The 16,167-nt window shown below is 49.7% G+C and overlaps 2 protein-coding genes across 3 annotated transcripts in view; both read left to right on the top strand.

Moving 5' to 3' along the window:
• Positions 1-207: 207 nt before the first annotated feature.
• LOC309684903 (tubulin beta-5 chain-like) lies at positions 208-1,485 on the top strand (the record flags this gene model as incomplete). Of its 2 annotated transcripts, XM_082500742.1 has the most annotated exons (2): positions 208-380; positions 492-1,485. In XM_082500742.1, the coding sequence occupies 2 exons, from the start codon at positions 208-210 to the stop codon at positions 1,483-1,485; spliced, it is 1,167 nt and encodes a 388-aa protein (XP_082356868.1). The 2 variants fall into 2 exon arrangements, with proteins under 2 accessions (XP_082356868.1, XP_082356867.1); XM_082500741.1 differs by having other exon boundaries at positions 208-1,485.
• A 9,708-nt stretch (positions 1,486-11,193) lies between these two features.
• Positions 11,194-16,167, top strand: part of LOC309684914 (E3 ubiquitin-protein ligase RBBP6-like) — a gene marked incomplete at both ends in the record, with an annotated part of 30,747 nt that continues 25,773 nt past the window's right edge. The window contains one exon of the mRNA XM_082500750.1: positions 11,194-11,241. Within this exon, the coding sequence (XP_082356876.1) occupies positions 11,194-11,241 (48 nt within the window). The remainder of the gene's footprint in view (positions 11,242-16,167) is intronic.

Genomic DNA, 16,167 nt, shown 5'->3' on the forward strand with positions numbered 1-16,167 from the left:
ACAGGAAAGCTGGGGAAGGACTCTTTATCAGGGAGGGTAGCAATAGGACAAGGCGTAATGGTTTTAAACTGAAAGGAGGTTTTTAGATTAGATACTAGAGCGCAACAGCGCTCCCGCCTTAAAGGGGCCGCGCCATCGAATCGCCCAGCAAGACCGGGTGGGGCCCACTGCACCGACACCGCGTCCAGCCCGACCCGCGCCGCCACCATGAGGGAGATCGTCCACATCCAGGCGGGCCAGTGTGGCAACCAGATCGGGGCCAAGTTTTGGGAGGTGATCAGCGACGAACACAGCATCGACCCCACCGGCACCTACCACGGCGACAGCGACCTCCAGCTCGACCGCATCAGCATCTACTACAACGAGGCCACCGGGGGTAAGTATGTGCCAAGGGCCATCTTGGTGGACCTGGAGCCGGGCACCATGGACTCGGTGCGCTCAGGACCCTTCGGGCAGATCTTCCGGCCGGACAACTTCGTTTTTGGCCAGAGCGGCGCAGGCAACAACTGGGCCAAAGGCCACTACACGGAGGGGGCCGAACTGGTGGACTCGGTCCTGGACGTGGTGAGGAAGGAGGCGGAGAGCTGCGACTGCCTCCAGGGCTTCCAGTTGACCCACTCGCTGGGCGGTGGCACCGGCTCCGGCATGGGGACCCTCCTCATCTCCAAAATCCGGGAGGAATACCCTGACCGCATCATGAACACCTTCAGCGTCGTCCCGTCCCCCAAGGTGTCCGACACGGTGGTGGAACCCTACAACGCCACCCTGTCTGTCCACCAGCTGGTGGAGAACACGGACAAGACCTACTGCATCGACAACGAAGCCCTCTACGACATCTGCTTCCGCACCCTGAAGCTGACCACCCCCACCTACGGTGACCTCAACCACCTCGTCTCGGCCACCATGAGCGGCGTCACCACCTGCTTGCGTTTCCCCGGTCAACTCAACGCTGATCTCCGCAAGTTGGCCGTCAACATGGTGCCCTTCCCTCGCCTCCACTTCTTCATGCCCGGCTTCGCCCCCTTGACGTCACGCGGCAGCCAGCAGTACCGCGCCCTCACCGTCCCCGAGCTCACCCAGCAGGTCTTCGATGCCAAAAACATGATGGCCGCCTGCGACCCGCGTCACGGCCGTTACCTCACGGTGGCCGCCGTCTTCCGAGGCCGCATGTCCATGAAGGAGGTGGACGAGCAGATGCTCAACGTCCAGAACAAGAACAGCTCTTACTTCGTGGAGTGGATCCCCAACAACGTGAAGACGGCCGTGTGTGACATCCCGCCGCGGGGCCTCAAGATGGCCGTCACCTTCATCGGCAACAGCACGGCCATCCAGGAGCTCTTCAAGAGGATCTCGGAGCAGTTCACGGCCATGTTCCGGCGTAAGACCTTCCTCCACTGGTACACGGGCGAGGGCATGGACGAGATGGAGTTCACCGAGGCCGAGAGCAACATGAACGACCTCGTCTCCGAGTACCAGCAGTACTAGCAAGAAATTCTTGACTGTAAGGGTGGTGAGGCACTGGCCCAGGTTGCCCAGAGAAGCTCTGGCTGCCCCATCCCTGGAGGTGTTCAAGGCCAGGTTGGACAGGGCTTGGAGCAACCTGGGCTAGTGGGAGGTGTCCCTGCCCAGGGCAGCGGGGTGGAACTGGATGATCTTTAAGGTCCCTTCCAACCCAAACCATTCTATGAGTCTACAATTCTATGATTCTAAAGCAGAATCTTTACCGGACTCTTAGCAAAACTCCCCACATCTCCAGGACGGGGCGGGCGTCAGCAACATATCCTCACCTTTGATGTTTGAAGCCCACCACAAAGAGGTTTTCCACTCTGTCACATCCTGTGAGCTAAAACCATCAGCAGGTGCTGGCTCATTCTCGGGCTCGGTACCACCCAGACATGTGACCTGCAGTCCAAAAGTACCCCCGAAAAGACCTCGATAACTGCATTAACACACCGGCACGCACTTAAGATGTAAACACTGCCAAGTCTTCTCATATTTGCATCACATACAGAAGACCCAATTTAGCAAATCTAGCCTTTCTTCTGCTGAAACTTTCCTTACACACAGCTCATCTTCTGCCTTCATAAACTGCAATAAAGACCTGTTTGAGCACAAGGGCTTGAACGCTGTCTATGGTGAAGACGCCATTTAGACAAGCCCCAGGTTTTTTTCCTCAATGCCGCCTTGCTTCCCAGAAATCAATCAATACGAAAAGCTCCCTATGAAGACTGCATAAAAAAGCCAATTGCAAGTGCCTTTCCTTGCTACTGTGTTTGTCAGGCAGCATTCAAGGAAGAAACTAGCTTTTCCCCCTAGTTTTGCTACAGATTCATTACCTTTAAAGATGACACTTCTTCCTGTTGCTACACCATTACAGCCTCAGAGCTGAGCCAAATCATACTTCAGGTATGTAGAGACAGGCATGCGACAGGAATATGTTACTCTCAAAAATCAGACTCTTTCAACCACTCTTCCCTTTGCGTACCGAAGTTCAGAGACCATTAGAAAATAAGAACACGAAAGCAGGGTTCTGTCTTCTGTTTTATGAAGCCCATTCTATCAGCCATTCAACTTGAAGCCCAACTCCAGGCAAAACCCCAGAATAAGAAATACCTTCTTAAAAATTTCACAAAAAGGAAGGGCTTTGAAGTCACAAGACATGAAAACATTCATGAAAGCACCGCCATGCAGGGACACATCCTTTATCACAGACCACCTGCCCTGTTGGCTGAGCAATGTTCTCTGCTCATCTGCAGCCACTGACAATTTCAAAATAGCAGAGCGTCTCTTGTTCATTAGCACCGAGCATGTAGGTTGGAATTGGAGCTGGGAAGAAACCCATACACGGTCAGTCTGGTTTCATTCCAGTCCAGATAAGTTCATGATTACTAGGACTGACAGCAGGTCCGCTCCATGTCTCCAGACCCCAACACTGCTCCTGTGCAGCATCCCGAGAAGCAATAAGTGCAGAACAAGAAACCTTCCTTCAAAATAAGGCCCCCAGCTGGCTGTTTGAACAAGATGCATAGAGCACCAGCTGAGAATAACCTCTGCTTTAACTACACCTCGCTCCACTGTCCACATACGGACACCAGCCCCTAAATGATCCCTAAAACCACACATCTTCCTCAGGGCAATGCTAAGGAAATACCAGAGCACAGGGACACCGGGTCATTCAGTTTAAGTTGATGGGGAGAAGGGCAGAGGACTAGAAAGAGAAAAACATGATGAAAGAAAAGACAGAGGAGCCAAGAAAGAAAGGTGCAAGGAAAAAGGCTAGAGAGATGGAGAAATCAAGGCAAACAGGGATGAGGAGACCTGCAGAGACATGGAGGAAGAAAAAGTTGGGTTGAGGAGGAAGACAGAGAGACAGAGATGGGGGCAGGGAAGAAGAAGGAAGGTGGGATAGAGAAAGACAGGGACAGGGAGCAGGATGTACAGATGGAGAGAGAAAAAGGAAGGACAGGGAGGAGAACAAAGGGACCGAGAAACAAAGAGGGTCAGATCCTGATGACGAGACTGAGAAGGAAGGGGAAAAAAAGCAGCAATGTGTAGAGCACAGAGGAAAAGAGCGAGAATAACAACAAAGAGAAAGAGAAGAACAGGGACGGTGAGCAGCACAGGGGGATGGAGAAAGAAAGAGAGGTATCAGGAGCCCTGCAGGGGAGGGGGGGGGAACGGTCAGGGAGCAGCAAAGAGGGAAAGAGAGAGAGGAGATGGACAGGGAGAAGGACAGGGACCGTGGGATACAGAATGAAAAAACACAGCAACAGCGAGCAGGACAGAGCGACAGAGAGAGAAAGAGAAGCGGAAGGAAGGAGGGAGAGGGGAAGACAAGGACAGGGAGCGTGACGTACAGGCAGAGACACAGAAGGAGAGGGCACAGGCCAGAGAGACTGAAAAACAGGGAGGGATGCAGATCAGCACAAAGAGACAGGGAAGGAAACAACAGCAATGGGCTGCAGGGCAGAGAGAGGAAGAAAAAAAGAGGGACAGGGAGCAGGAGAGAGGGACAGCAAGAAAAAGACAGGGGTGGGCAGAGCGACAGAGAAAGAGGAACTTGGAGAAGAGAGGGATAGGGAGCGGTACACACAAAACTAGGAGAGGTACAGGGAAGTGAGAAAAACGACAGAGAGGGAAATGGGAGGAGGGCAGAGAGGGGCTGGGAGGCAGCAGAGGGGTGATGTGGCCCCAAAGGCCTGGGGCTCACTGCAGCTCACGCTCTCTGCGCTGCCAGCAACATTACGTTTCAGGCAGTTCTGTCTCTGCCTCCCTGCCCCTTCCTGCCTTCGTCTCCTCAGCTCTCCTCCCCTCAGCCGGGCCGTGGCTGGAGCAGAGACTGCTGCACCCGACACAACATGGCTGCCGGGCAGCCCTGTGCCCCCGGACTACAGCTCCCAGCATGCCCCGGGGTGTGCTGGCTCCCAGCATGTCCCAGGACTACAGCTCCCAGCATGCACTGGGACTAAAGCTCCCAGCATGCCCCGGGGTGAGCTGTCTCCCAGCATGCTCTGCGCATTCCCGCCCTCTGACCCCACGGGGTCAGCCTGAGCTGGGCTCCTGGCGCGGGGTTGAATGGCTCCTGTGGTGGCACTGGCACAGAGAGCTTGGAGAGGTGTTTTGGCTCAAGATCTCGAGGCGAGGCGAAATCAAGCCCTGCCTGTGGAAATTCTGCTTCCCAGAGCACCGTGGGGTGGAAGGGGCCCCTCTGCTGAGCTGCTCTCACTGACAGATGTGCCCACCACAGCCACACACCGCTCCTCCGAGGGCCGCTCTGGGGGCTGCAGGAGGAGGCAGAGGCAGGCAGTAGGCAGGAGCGGGGCAGGAGGGATGGTTCCTCTCCCCAGGGCGACAGGCCAGCCGAGGGGTCTTCCTCAGCGGCACTGGACAGCCCACGGAGGCTAACTGCACGTGGCCAGCCTTAGTGATGTACTTTGAAAGGGTAAAATTTACTTTTAAAAGGTAGAATGCATTTTCAAAGGTAGAATTTCTCACTAAGCAAGAACAAAAAGCTGTAAAAAGGTTACAAGGCTCTATCAAACAAGACACTTCGTATAACCAATACATGCCTTGCTCATGAAAGTACCCTCGAAGAACAAAAGAGGGATGATAACATGGGAATATCCTTAAGCAGAAAGTGCCAAAACCGCTGAGAACTGTACAGCTGCTGAAAGAGGCCCAAAGCCATCAAAGATAAGCAGTAACTGGGGGAAAGGTAAAGGCGGCAGTGGGAGATCACGACCACCGACTCAATTAGAGACTGAAAAGAATTACCCCCCCACCGTACTGGAGCATGCGCAGATCAGTTAAAGGACACTGTAGTTTCAAATGAAAGCGAGAGCCTGTACTAACCAATAGAAGTCATTAAGATAACTTACTAAGCAATAATTATAATTAAGGGTGTGTATTTCTGTGTCTTGAACTGTATAAGTATTCCAAAGATTTTGTAGGCTGCTGTGCTAGTTTGTGGATTACCACCTAGCACCCATCTCTGGCATGGAGATGGACAGGGCATAAACCTGCCCGCTTGCGTTGGTATTGGCCTTGGCCTCTCAAGGGGGTTGAGGTGAGGACTGGCTGTGGCGTTGGAGTAGCCGTTACTGCTGGGTGCAGTCCATCTGTACCAAGATCCAGTTGTAAAAGTGCTGCGCGGAGGTGTAGACTCTGGGCTGGTTTGCTCTCGCACAGCCCTTCCCCCAGCTGGTCACTCCAGCAAGCCAGAAGTGGTCAGCATTGCTGTCTTTGCAGACGAGAGGACCACCGCTGTCACCCTGCAGGGGAGGAGAGAGGATGAAGGTGGTGTCGGGTGGCCGCTGTCCGCACTCTGGCCGGCTCCTTCTCTCTCACAGCACCTGCCAGAGCTGTACTCATGGCACAGAACGGCTCTGCTCAGGTGCTGGAGCCTGCAGAGCCTTGCCTGGGAGGGGGTGGTGGGCCTGTAAGGTTGGGCTATCTCTCATCCCTGCACAGTGATCCTGGATGCGTGGAAGACAGATGTTCCGGGACTGGGATCTGGACCTATGAGCTGCCAAGAGCACTGAATGGGCTTTCTGGGCAGAGTCCCCGGCCTCGGGGGGACTGAGGTGCACTGGGCAAGGAGCTGCAGATGGGGCAGGGAAGGTGAGCCCCAACAGCAGTGGGGACCCAGCGGTGGGAGGGTGACTTGCCAGGCAAAGCACATGCCAGGGTCTGTTTGGGCATTGTGACAGGGCAGCCTGTGCTGCTGGGGCTGAACTTGTAGCATATCCTACCTGGCAGGTGTCGGTGCCACCCTGCGGATAGCCAGCACACAGGTTGTGGCTGTGGATGTCCTCTGCGTACTGCCGGCTGGTGTTAGAGCTCAACATCACTGAGGCACACCTTGGCCTCCTGCAGAACATCGGTTGATGCTCCTGCTGTGAGCTCAGAAAGGAATGAACACGCAGCAGCTCGTTGTTGCCAGTTCTCCTTCCCTGTCTGGGTGAAGCCCTTCCCTAGGGATTTCCTTTGCCTCCTGAGGGCATTGCACTGGGGTTTCCCTTCTGTCTCGTGTTGGGCATGGGTCAGGCCCATCTCTCTGGAGACATACGTCCCTGCAGCCTGGATCTGGCTGTCAGCTCTGCTCTCGGGAAGCCCAACCCATCTCCCCAGTGATCCAAGCTTGCACTCAGGACACCAGTACTTTTTGAGAACTCACATCTTGCACTCTTGGAACCCCAGCCACTGGTGTATCAGGTTCTCAGCTCTGACACTCTCAGCAAGGCGTCGGGCACACAGGCAAGCTGTATGGAGGAGCTGCACTGGACAGGCTGGTCCAATTCCAGCATGGCGATGTCGTAACTCTTCCTTCTGTCCAGGGCAGCCCATGGAGGGATTCAGCTGACCAAATGGAGTCATAGAATCATAGAATGGTTTAGGTTGGAAAGGACCTTGAAGATCATCGAGTTCCAACCCCCCTGCCATAGGCAGGGACACCTCTCACTAGACCAGGTTGCCCAAGGCCACGTCCAGCCTGGCCTTGGACACCTCCAGGGCTAGGGCCTCAACAACCTCTCTGGGCAACCTGTTCAAGTGCCTTACCACCCTCAAAGTGAAAAATTTCTTCCTAATGTTTAATCTGAACCTAACCTCTTCCAGTTTAAAGCCATTCCCCCTCAGCCTATCGCTACATGCCCTAGTAAAAGTCCTTCGCCAGCTCTCCTGTAGGCCCCCTATAGGTACTGGAAGGCTGCAATTAGATCTCCCCGGAGCCTTCTTTTCTCCAGGATGAACAGCCCCAACTCTTTCAGCCTCTCCTCATAGGAGAGGTGCTTCAGCCCTCGAATCATCCTCGTGGCTCTCCTCTGGACAAGCTCCAGCAGGTCAATGTCCTTCTTCTGCTGGGGACTCCAGCTGGATGTAGTACTCCAGGTGGGGTCTCACAAGAGTGGAGTAAAGGGACAGAATCACCTCCTTTGACCTCATGGCCACACTTCTTTTGATGCAGCCCAGGATACGGTTGGCCTTCTGGGCTGTGATCGCACACTGCTGGCTCATGATGAGCTTGTCAATCAGCACCCCCAGGTCCTTGTCCTCGGGGCTTCTCTCCAGGCATTCCCTGCCGAGCCTGTATTTGTGCTTGGGATTGCCCCGACCCAGATGTAGGACCTTGCACTTGGCCTTGTTGAACTGCATGAGGTTTGCACAGGCCCACCTCTGCACAGGTACCTCTGGATGGCATCCCTCCCCTCCCGTGTGTCTACCTTGCCAAACAGCTTGGTATCATTGGCAAACTTGCTGAGGGTGCACTCAACCCCACTGTCCATGTCGCTGACAAAGATGTTGAACGAAGTCATGTGGCATAGGCAGAGCTAAGTCTCTCTTCCTCTTCTCAATCAGCTCTCATTTCCACATGTCGCTGGAGTACAATGGCAGGTGTCTCATGTGCATCCCTTCCTTGCCTAACCTAATTCAGGGCAGCTGAACTTCAATTTAGTTTACAAATTCCGTCCTGTAGTGGTAGGGGAGGTGCCAGGGCTCTCCAGCACAACTGCATGCGCCTGACAGGGACAGCAGAGGTCCTGTACAGGAACCCCGTCCCCATCCAGCCTGGCTGTGTGACAGGCATCACCCAGGGCATCTCAGAGAGAGTGGGTGCCTTTGGGCCAGTGACTGAATCCCACCCCTGCAGTGGTTTGAGCTCTCTCCCTTCTCTCTCCAGTAGATACTGGGCAGTGCCCGAACAGCAAACACATCACACCAGGGTCTTCACTCGTGTTCCTTCACTCTCTAACTTGAAAAGGTTCTTCTCTCCTCCAGTGTTTAACCATTCCCTTGATGATACAATTATGGATCAGGCCAATTATTTTCACAGTTGGCCTGAATCACATGCTGTCCACACCAAGGACACTCTCAGCATCATCTCTTCCTTCCTGAGATCAGCTTCACAGAATCTCAGAATCACAGAAATTTTCAGAGTTGGAAGGGACCTCTAGAGATCATCTAGTCCAACTCCCCTGCTAAAGCAGGATTGCCCAGAGCACATGACTCAGGACTGCATCCAGGCGGGTCTTGAAAATCTCCAGAGAAGGGGACTCCACAACCTCCCTGGGCAGCCTGTGCCAGTGCTCTGGTACCCTTCTTCACAGTTAAAGAAGTTTTTCTGTGTATTTGAATGGAAATTCCTATGTTCCAACTTGTGCCCATTACCCCTCGTCCTGTCACTGGGAACCACTGAAAAGAGTCTGGCTCCATCCTCCCTCAACCCACCCTTTAGGTACTTGTACGCCATAATAAGGCCTCCCCTCAGCCTTTTCTTCTCCAGACTAAAGAGTCCCAGCTCTCTCAGCCTTTCCTTGTAAGGGAGATGCTCCAATCCCTCAGTCATCTTAGCTGCCCTTTGCTGGACTCGCTCCAGCAGTTCCCTGTCTCTCTTGAAGTGGGGAACCCAGAACTGGACACAGTATTCCAGTGTCCTGGAATCCTCAGCATTTCAGAGTAGAGGGGGAGAATGACCTCCCTTGACCTACTGGCCACACTCTTCCCTATGCAGCCCAGGATTCCATTGGCCTTTTTGGCAACAAGGGCACATTGCTGGCTCATAGATACTTTACTATCTACCAGGACCCCCAGATCCTTCTCCTCAGAATGGCTTCCCAGCAGGTCTACCCCTAACCTATACTGGTTCTTTGCATTCTTCCTCCCCAGGTGCAGGACTGTGCACTTGCACTTGTTGAACCTCATCAGGTTCTTCTCTGCCCAGCTCTCCAGCCTGTCCAGGCCACGCTGGATGGCAGCACGGCCCTCTGGAGTGTCAGCCACCCCTCCCAGTTTGGTATCGTCAGCAAACTTGCTGAGGATACACTCTGTCCCCTCATCCAGGTCTCTCACATTTCCTCACTCCTCTCTCTGGCTGCTCTTGCCCAGCAGTTTTTCCCCCTTCGTAAATCTGTTCTCCCAGAGACGCTCCCACCATCACTGATGGGCTCAGCCTTGGCCAGCGGTGGGTCTGTCCTGGAGCTCTGTCAGACATGGGGGAAGCTTCTAGCAGCTTCTCACAGAATTTCCCCCTCTAGCCCTCCCACTACCAGACCCTTGCCAGGCAAACCCAGTAGAGAATTCATTCTTCTCGTTTTCTGCCTCATTTGGGCACAGCTATACAGCTACAAAGAGCCCCTGTTTGGATCGCTCTTGGCAGCATTAGCACTTTCTTACTCTGCTGATGCTGCCCACTGACAGTTCATTATTCATGGTCCTCATCTGCTTTCTGGAGCTTTCCTTGCCCCGTGTGCCCCAGTCAGATGTCGGGCTTATGGAACTGTGGGAGTCTTCTCATATCGTGTCTCTGTTCACGGCTCTCACTTGCACTCCCCACCTTGGTCCCCTTCTGTGCTCAGGTGGATCCATCCTTGCAGAAATCTCTTTATTCCAGTGCCAAAGTCCCCGTGGTCAGGTGTGCAGTATTCTCCTTCACAGTTATCCGCAGTATCCGCTGATACTCGAGTTACAGACAAGTTGATGGGCTCCTCGAGAGACAAGAAGTTGTTTCGATGCCTTCGTACTTCTTCCCCAACTTGGGTGTCACTACCGCTGAGCCTCGGACCGTTTGTGCCCATGGAGTCACTGGCACCTGCTTGTCATGTACGCGCCTGTCACCCTTCCCGCTGGCAGACCCATGGCATACAGTACAGGTGTGCTCCAGTGATTAGTCCGTCCAGCCCAGTGGTGGCGGTTTTGTTGGTTTTTTTTTCCCAAGAAACCAGCAGTCACATGCACTTCTAGGCCTCTGGCTTGAATTCTGCCTTGTATCTACCTCCCTTCTTTTTTGGCTTCATCTGTATCCTTCGTACTCGTCAAGTGGCGGCATCCTTCTCTTTTGAGGTCACAGCTCCTTTTCCTTTCGGTGCTTCCTGTTATGCTTTACTCCTAAGTTCCCCAGTTTTGGTCTAACAGTGCTAGATAGTTTTTGTTCAGGGCAGCCTGGGACCTGAATGGGAACAGAGGTGTTAACTGGGGGCACGGGCATATGCTGTTCTTTCTGCTTGAGCTGTGGCAGTGGACACCACGGCAGCAAGAAAAAGCAATGAAGCCCAGCAGTGTGAGCAGGTAACGGCTAACAGGGGACTAACAGGAAGCAGCAAGTTTCTCCATCCCAAGAAAAAGGTACAGTAAGAAACACACTGATCACAAGGATTTTGTCTAAAACCCAGCCAAAGAATAAGGTTTGTCTTAGATTTGTTTCTAAGACCACACTTCCTACAGCAAGAAGCTGGGTACTATTTAAGCCCCACCAAATGGGTTTGTTCCATTTACGTTGAGGAAACGGTGGAATGGGAGACTCTTTGAAACGGTCCAATTTTCCACACTTTACTCTGAAGCAATGGAGATAAAGGAAGACATTCAAGCCGGACAGGTCCCAAAGCACCATCTTTATCATTTCATGAGCTGGAGGAGCGGCTGGCAACCGTGGAACCTCGGAAGTACATTCTGTACTGGCTGGCAACTGCCTTTGTTGGTGCAGCAAGCCTGGAGCGGGTACCACCTCTTCGTTTGTGTGTGTATTTCACTGTCAGTTGTAGTTTTGTTTCAAGAAAGAATCAGAGGTAAGGTTCTGACGGTCTAGTTTTTGAAAGAAAATGACTGCTTTCAGGGTAAGAATACGATTTGCCTGACTATTGATAGCTTTAACGTTTTCATGTATGTTCTGGCAGTGGAGGAGAAGCACAAAAGGTGAAAATGGCCACTGCTGGGAATGACGACTATTTTTATTCCGACTCTGCACAGGTAAATGCAGTAGATTTTAGAGTGGTTTGTATTGTTGATTTTCTTGAGATGTCCATGTTGAAAGGGAGGTTTGTTCTGTAAAGTTTGAAGTTGCTATGTCACGCTGGCTGGGTTATGGCAGCATCTGTAGATGAGATATCTGATCTTCAGAAGTGCTGAGAAGAGCTACTGATCATCTAAACTATGGACAATTTTTCCTGGGAACTGGGCTCGGATACTCAGAGAATACACAAGTTAAAAACCGCACATAGAGATCACTCATCACTGTCCTGTTGAACCAACATTATATTCTGAATAAATAGGCCGTGTTTGCAACTTCTGCTTATAGCGACTCCCTGAATTTTGCAAAACCAGTTCTTTAAAGCAAAGTCCTTCAAAAGGGGTTTGTTCTTCCAAGAAATATTTACATTCCACCTGGTGAAAATCCGGGGGCGGCTGTAGGGCTCTTTGTCATTGCATCCGTTTCATCCCGGGGGATTTAGGCGTTAATGCCGGGGCGATGGGCTTTGGCTCCAGCCCCCAGCGTGTCTCAGGGGATGGCCCAGTCGTACTGACTACAGTCCAACAGTGGCGTGGGTTTGAGATGCTGCTCCTAGACCCAGCTACTGGTGTCTGGAACTGAGTGAAACTGACCTTCAAATGCTCCGATATTTTCAAGTGTGACTTTGTTTTCCTCTAAAAAATCACTCAGAAACTGGTTAAGAAATAACCGGCAACCTGGCATTTCCAGCTGTCAGCTGGGATGTCGTTCATACCCAGGATATAAACCCGAGTTTATATTTGTCACCATAATGCTGTTATACCTGGACTACTGTATTATTAATTAAAACCGAAGAGTTTTAAAAGAGGAGATTCACTTTTGAGGCAACCACTAGCGTACGGGAATGTAGCGTGACTTACCCACAAAGTCATTGTCCTCATGTGGGTTCCGGGTGCAGATTCTGTCGCTGTGTTCACAGCAGCCCCCCCCGCGTATTAATCCATTTAGTCCATTTTTATTGTTGTATTTACAGTACCTGAAAACTGTTTTCTCCTGCAGCAAAAGTACAGCAACACCTCCTGTTGCTGGGAAAGACAACCCTCAGGCTGTTTGAGCGTCAGTTGTGCCTTCCATCACAGCAAACCTCGTTACATGAATGGGCCTTTTTTGCCGCCTAGTAACAGTGAGTAAAAATATATTCTCAACCATTTGTTCATGAGAGTAAGTAGATACAGGAAAACGCCCTCCCAGTGCTTACTTCCCGTGCTTACATAGTATGTATTAAGGTCAAGAAACGCACTGTTACAAATCACTCGGGTATGATCTGCTGCCCCAGCAAGTTGAAGGCAAAGAAAGGAATTGTATTGGCGTTTGAATAGGGTCTGCCACATGATTTTTTTCAGCTGTCACATTACAGGTCTTCCTAACTATGAGTGACATGAAAGATGAACTCACAAATGGCAATTTAGGTTGCCAGGGTCCACAGAGTAAAAGTGTTGCTTTACTTGGGTATTTGCTAGATTAAATCTCTCCAGTAGTGAAAGCGGTGAGTAGGCAGGTAATGATGTAAGAGAAATGAGTAGTGTGTGTGGTGGGGGAGGAGGTTGGTAGGGCCACCGGTAGCAATATCTGTTGATAGAGCACAACATGTGAGATGGATGAGACCCCCCTCGGATAGATAACGTCAGACTACAGTGCAGTGCGTGCAGGTGTCTTTCCATTCATCATTTGGAATAAATTGTTCAGGCGTGAACATTGGACGCAGGCTATTGAAATACAGTGTGCAAGGCAATACCATACCCCCTCGTCCTTTTTTACATAGCGTAGAATGATAACTGTGTTCCTCTTTGCAAAAGGCTTTCTTCAGCACTGCCTCATCTGCCCATTCAGAGAAGCAAGTGCCCATGATTCTTCCTACTCTCTGTAGTTGGAAGGTGCTCTTGGAAGAGAGTGTCTCTCCTACTCTCTGGTGGTTGGAAGATGTCAACCTCTGCAGATTTTTTCTACAATGCACAATCTCTCTATTTAATGATTCCTTCAATATGATAATGATTTAAAAACTGTACCTGCTGGTCTGAACCTGGACTTGATGTTCTAGTTCCCTCCTAATAAAATACATATAATGTTCTTATCTGCAGATGCCCCATTGCCACAGGGTGTAGGAGAAGGGATTCTGCCTCCGGCCCATCGTCAACAATCGCTCAGAACTCATAAGAATATTTTACTACCGGTTCACCCTCCAGTGATTATAAACCTCAATGACGAAGATGACGAAGAGGACGATGAAGAGAAAGAGAACTGTAAAAAGTTTTTGTCTTTCTTTTTCAATGAAGTAGAGTGGGGGTTTTGGACCCTTGCAATGTACTTCACAACTGATGTATTAGAATTTTTTTTTTAGAGAAGAGTTGTTGACAATTTTTGGAAATAGTTTCCAGCTAATCTTCAAATTTTGGAACTGGTAGTCCCCAGATGGGAGTGAGGCAACGTTTTCTAACTCCTGTGAAATGCCTGGCTGTAGATGTCAGCAGTGGTATAAACCACATACCTGAACTGGGACAGATAAGGAGCGCTCACTTCACCAGCTCTGCCGGCAGACGTCACGTGATGGTGACTTTAGGCAGAGGTTTGGTGACACACACTCCCCAGTGACGTGTTTAGTCAGGAGATTTCCTTTTGGGTGTAAATGAAGGATTATTTTGCAAAGGAGTACTGAAGATGCTTTTGAATCATTTTAAATCACCAAACGTTAGCTTAATATGTGTTGTGAGTGCAATTCCATTGCACTTGGCAATGCCTAATATTAAGGAACCCTTTTTCTGTCCCGAAGCAGAGGCTACAGTCAGAAAAGAAACAGCCATGACCGAAATGAAATTCATTATGGGATTTGATTATTAAGAATTGTTGAAGGTCTTTGTATAGATACCTAAAAATCTTTTAAAACTGTTTCCTACAGATGTTTCTGAATGGGTGCCTAAGACCGCTGCAGATATTGAAGAGGAAAGAGCAATAAAGGAAGTGTGCTATATATCTGGTAAATACAGAATTAGTCACTCTTTCCTAAACAGCAGCACTGCCAATATAGTAAACTCCGGTGGTTTTTTTCCCTCTTGGGATATATTTAGGCGAGTATTACAGGATTCAGTACCCTCACAAACACCGATCAACAAAAACCGCGTCTTTGCGTTGGGAAAATGAGCTATTACCCTTGGAAGCTACCAAGCGACGCTTGCAGAAAGGCAAGTACTTTCCGTCTTCTCGGACAATGTTTACCAGTTTTCAAATTACTGTTACAGGGAGAAACGATGACATAGTTTCCCGTCCTCCCCGCTTTTTTAATTTAGTGACGATAAAAGATAGCATATTACAAAGAGCATAAAAATCCTTCATTCCTTTTTCCCCATATATATTTATACTGTCACACGCGTGGTGACTCCCTGCATCAGACGACTGTAAATGGAAAAGGTGGAAATGGGCTGTTAACCCTACGCGTACGTTCCTGAGATACACAACATAGGTCTTTCATAGACTTTTTCTTCGCGATCAAGATCTATGTAGTCTAAGTTTAACCACCCTAAGGTTAGGAATGTAGTTTAGATTTCACATGTGGGCTCACTGTTGGACATGGAGAGAGACGGGCACTCTTTGGGGGCTGTTTATTGGATCATAAGACAGCGCCAAAGACAGGTGAGATGGCACCGCGCTCTCTGCTGGCTCTCTTGGCTGTCTAGAGGATTAGATGCAGCCATACACCAAACTTTTATAGAACTAAATTTAGAAGAAATAAGTACCCCCTTGAAGTGTCTCGTAAAAGATAGTACCAAAAGAGTTCCATGTTGTTTTGAATGTTGGGCTTTATCCAACATAATTAAGGTCCAAGGAAGACAAGCTAATAAATATTTACCTCCCTTAATATGTTTCTACTTCATTCTTGACCAAGTGGCACGACTGAAAACAATCTGTATTAGTTCATTTAATGAACCAGTAATAATCCAATTCCATTTGTAGCCTCACAGAAGCCAAAGCAGCTTAGGCTAGATCAGGAAAGAACCTCACGCATTGTCAGACTCTCCTGTAGTGACCTTTGAGAGCATTTTGCTGTTGGCATTCAAACTATTTTAAAAATTGAAGATTTTGCTGCTTGGGTTTGATGATGAAACCTGAAGACTTCTTGAAATGTACTGTTAGAGTGTTGAGGCGATAACAGCACAATGTTACACAGAAAATTTTGCCTTTAAATCTGTGAAAGAATTTTCTGAAGTGTTGTGTAAGTACATAGTAACAAATATTCTTAAAAACTGATTGATATTCTTTTCTGTATTTATGTTGTTTTCAGAACACGCAGATGACAATGCCCCGACTCCTAAGAACTCATGGGTAATTGTCGGAAGAATCCCTGCTGGAGGAGTTAAAGCTAGCAGCAAACCATCAGTTATGTAAGTGTCCATAAAGCGTTGTATTCTTTGTTCAGGTTTCAGTGTGTTAGCTTTTTTTATGGGTATTAGTTTACAGAGGCATTGAGATTGTACCTCTCTTGTTAAAGCTGCTCTGACCTTTTGTTGTCATGGGGCAGATTTTAATGTATCTTTTATTTTGGTCACCAGACTCCTAAATCACACAAAATGCTTTCAGGTGTCATTGCTACTACTATTTTTAGTCCATTTAGCATATGGAACACGTTTAGTATTTTGACACCTTCATGGCTAAGCGTGGTGGATACCTGAAGACAGTGTGTGGGCTTCCAAAGAGAAACACTGTTCTACAGACTGTGCTGCTGAGATTTTTGTTATTTCTTTGTCAGACTACTGATTTGTTTCACGGAAGTAAACTTGCACTTTGAAGCGTCAAAATTATGACTGTTCCTTCTTAGAAACTAAACTGCTCTATCTGGTACCCATTTGTAATACCAGGGACCCACAGATTGGCTGAAGTTACCTCTATGCTTTGGT

The sequence above is a fragment of the Vanellus vanellus genome (genome assembly GCF_965231255.1).
Source record: "Vanellus vanellus genome assembly, contig: HAP1_SCAFFOLD_40, whole genome shotgun sequence".
In the NCBI taxonomy this organism is placed as follows: Eukaryota; Metazoa; Chordata; class Aves; order Charadriiformes; family Charadriidae; genus Vanellus; species Vanellus vanellus.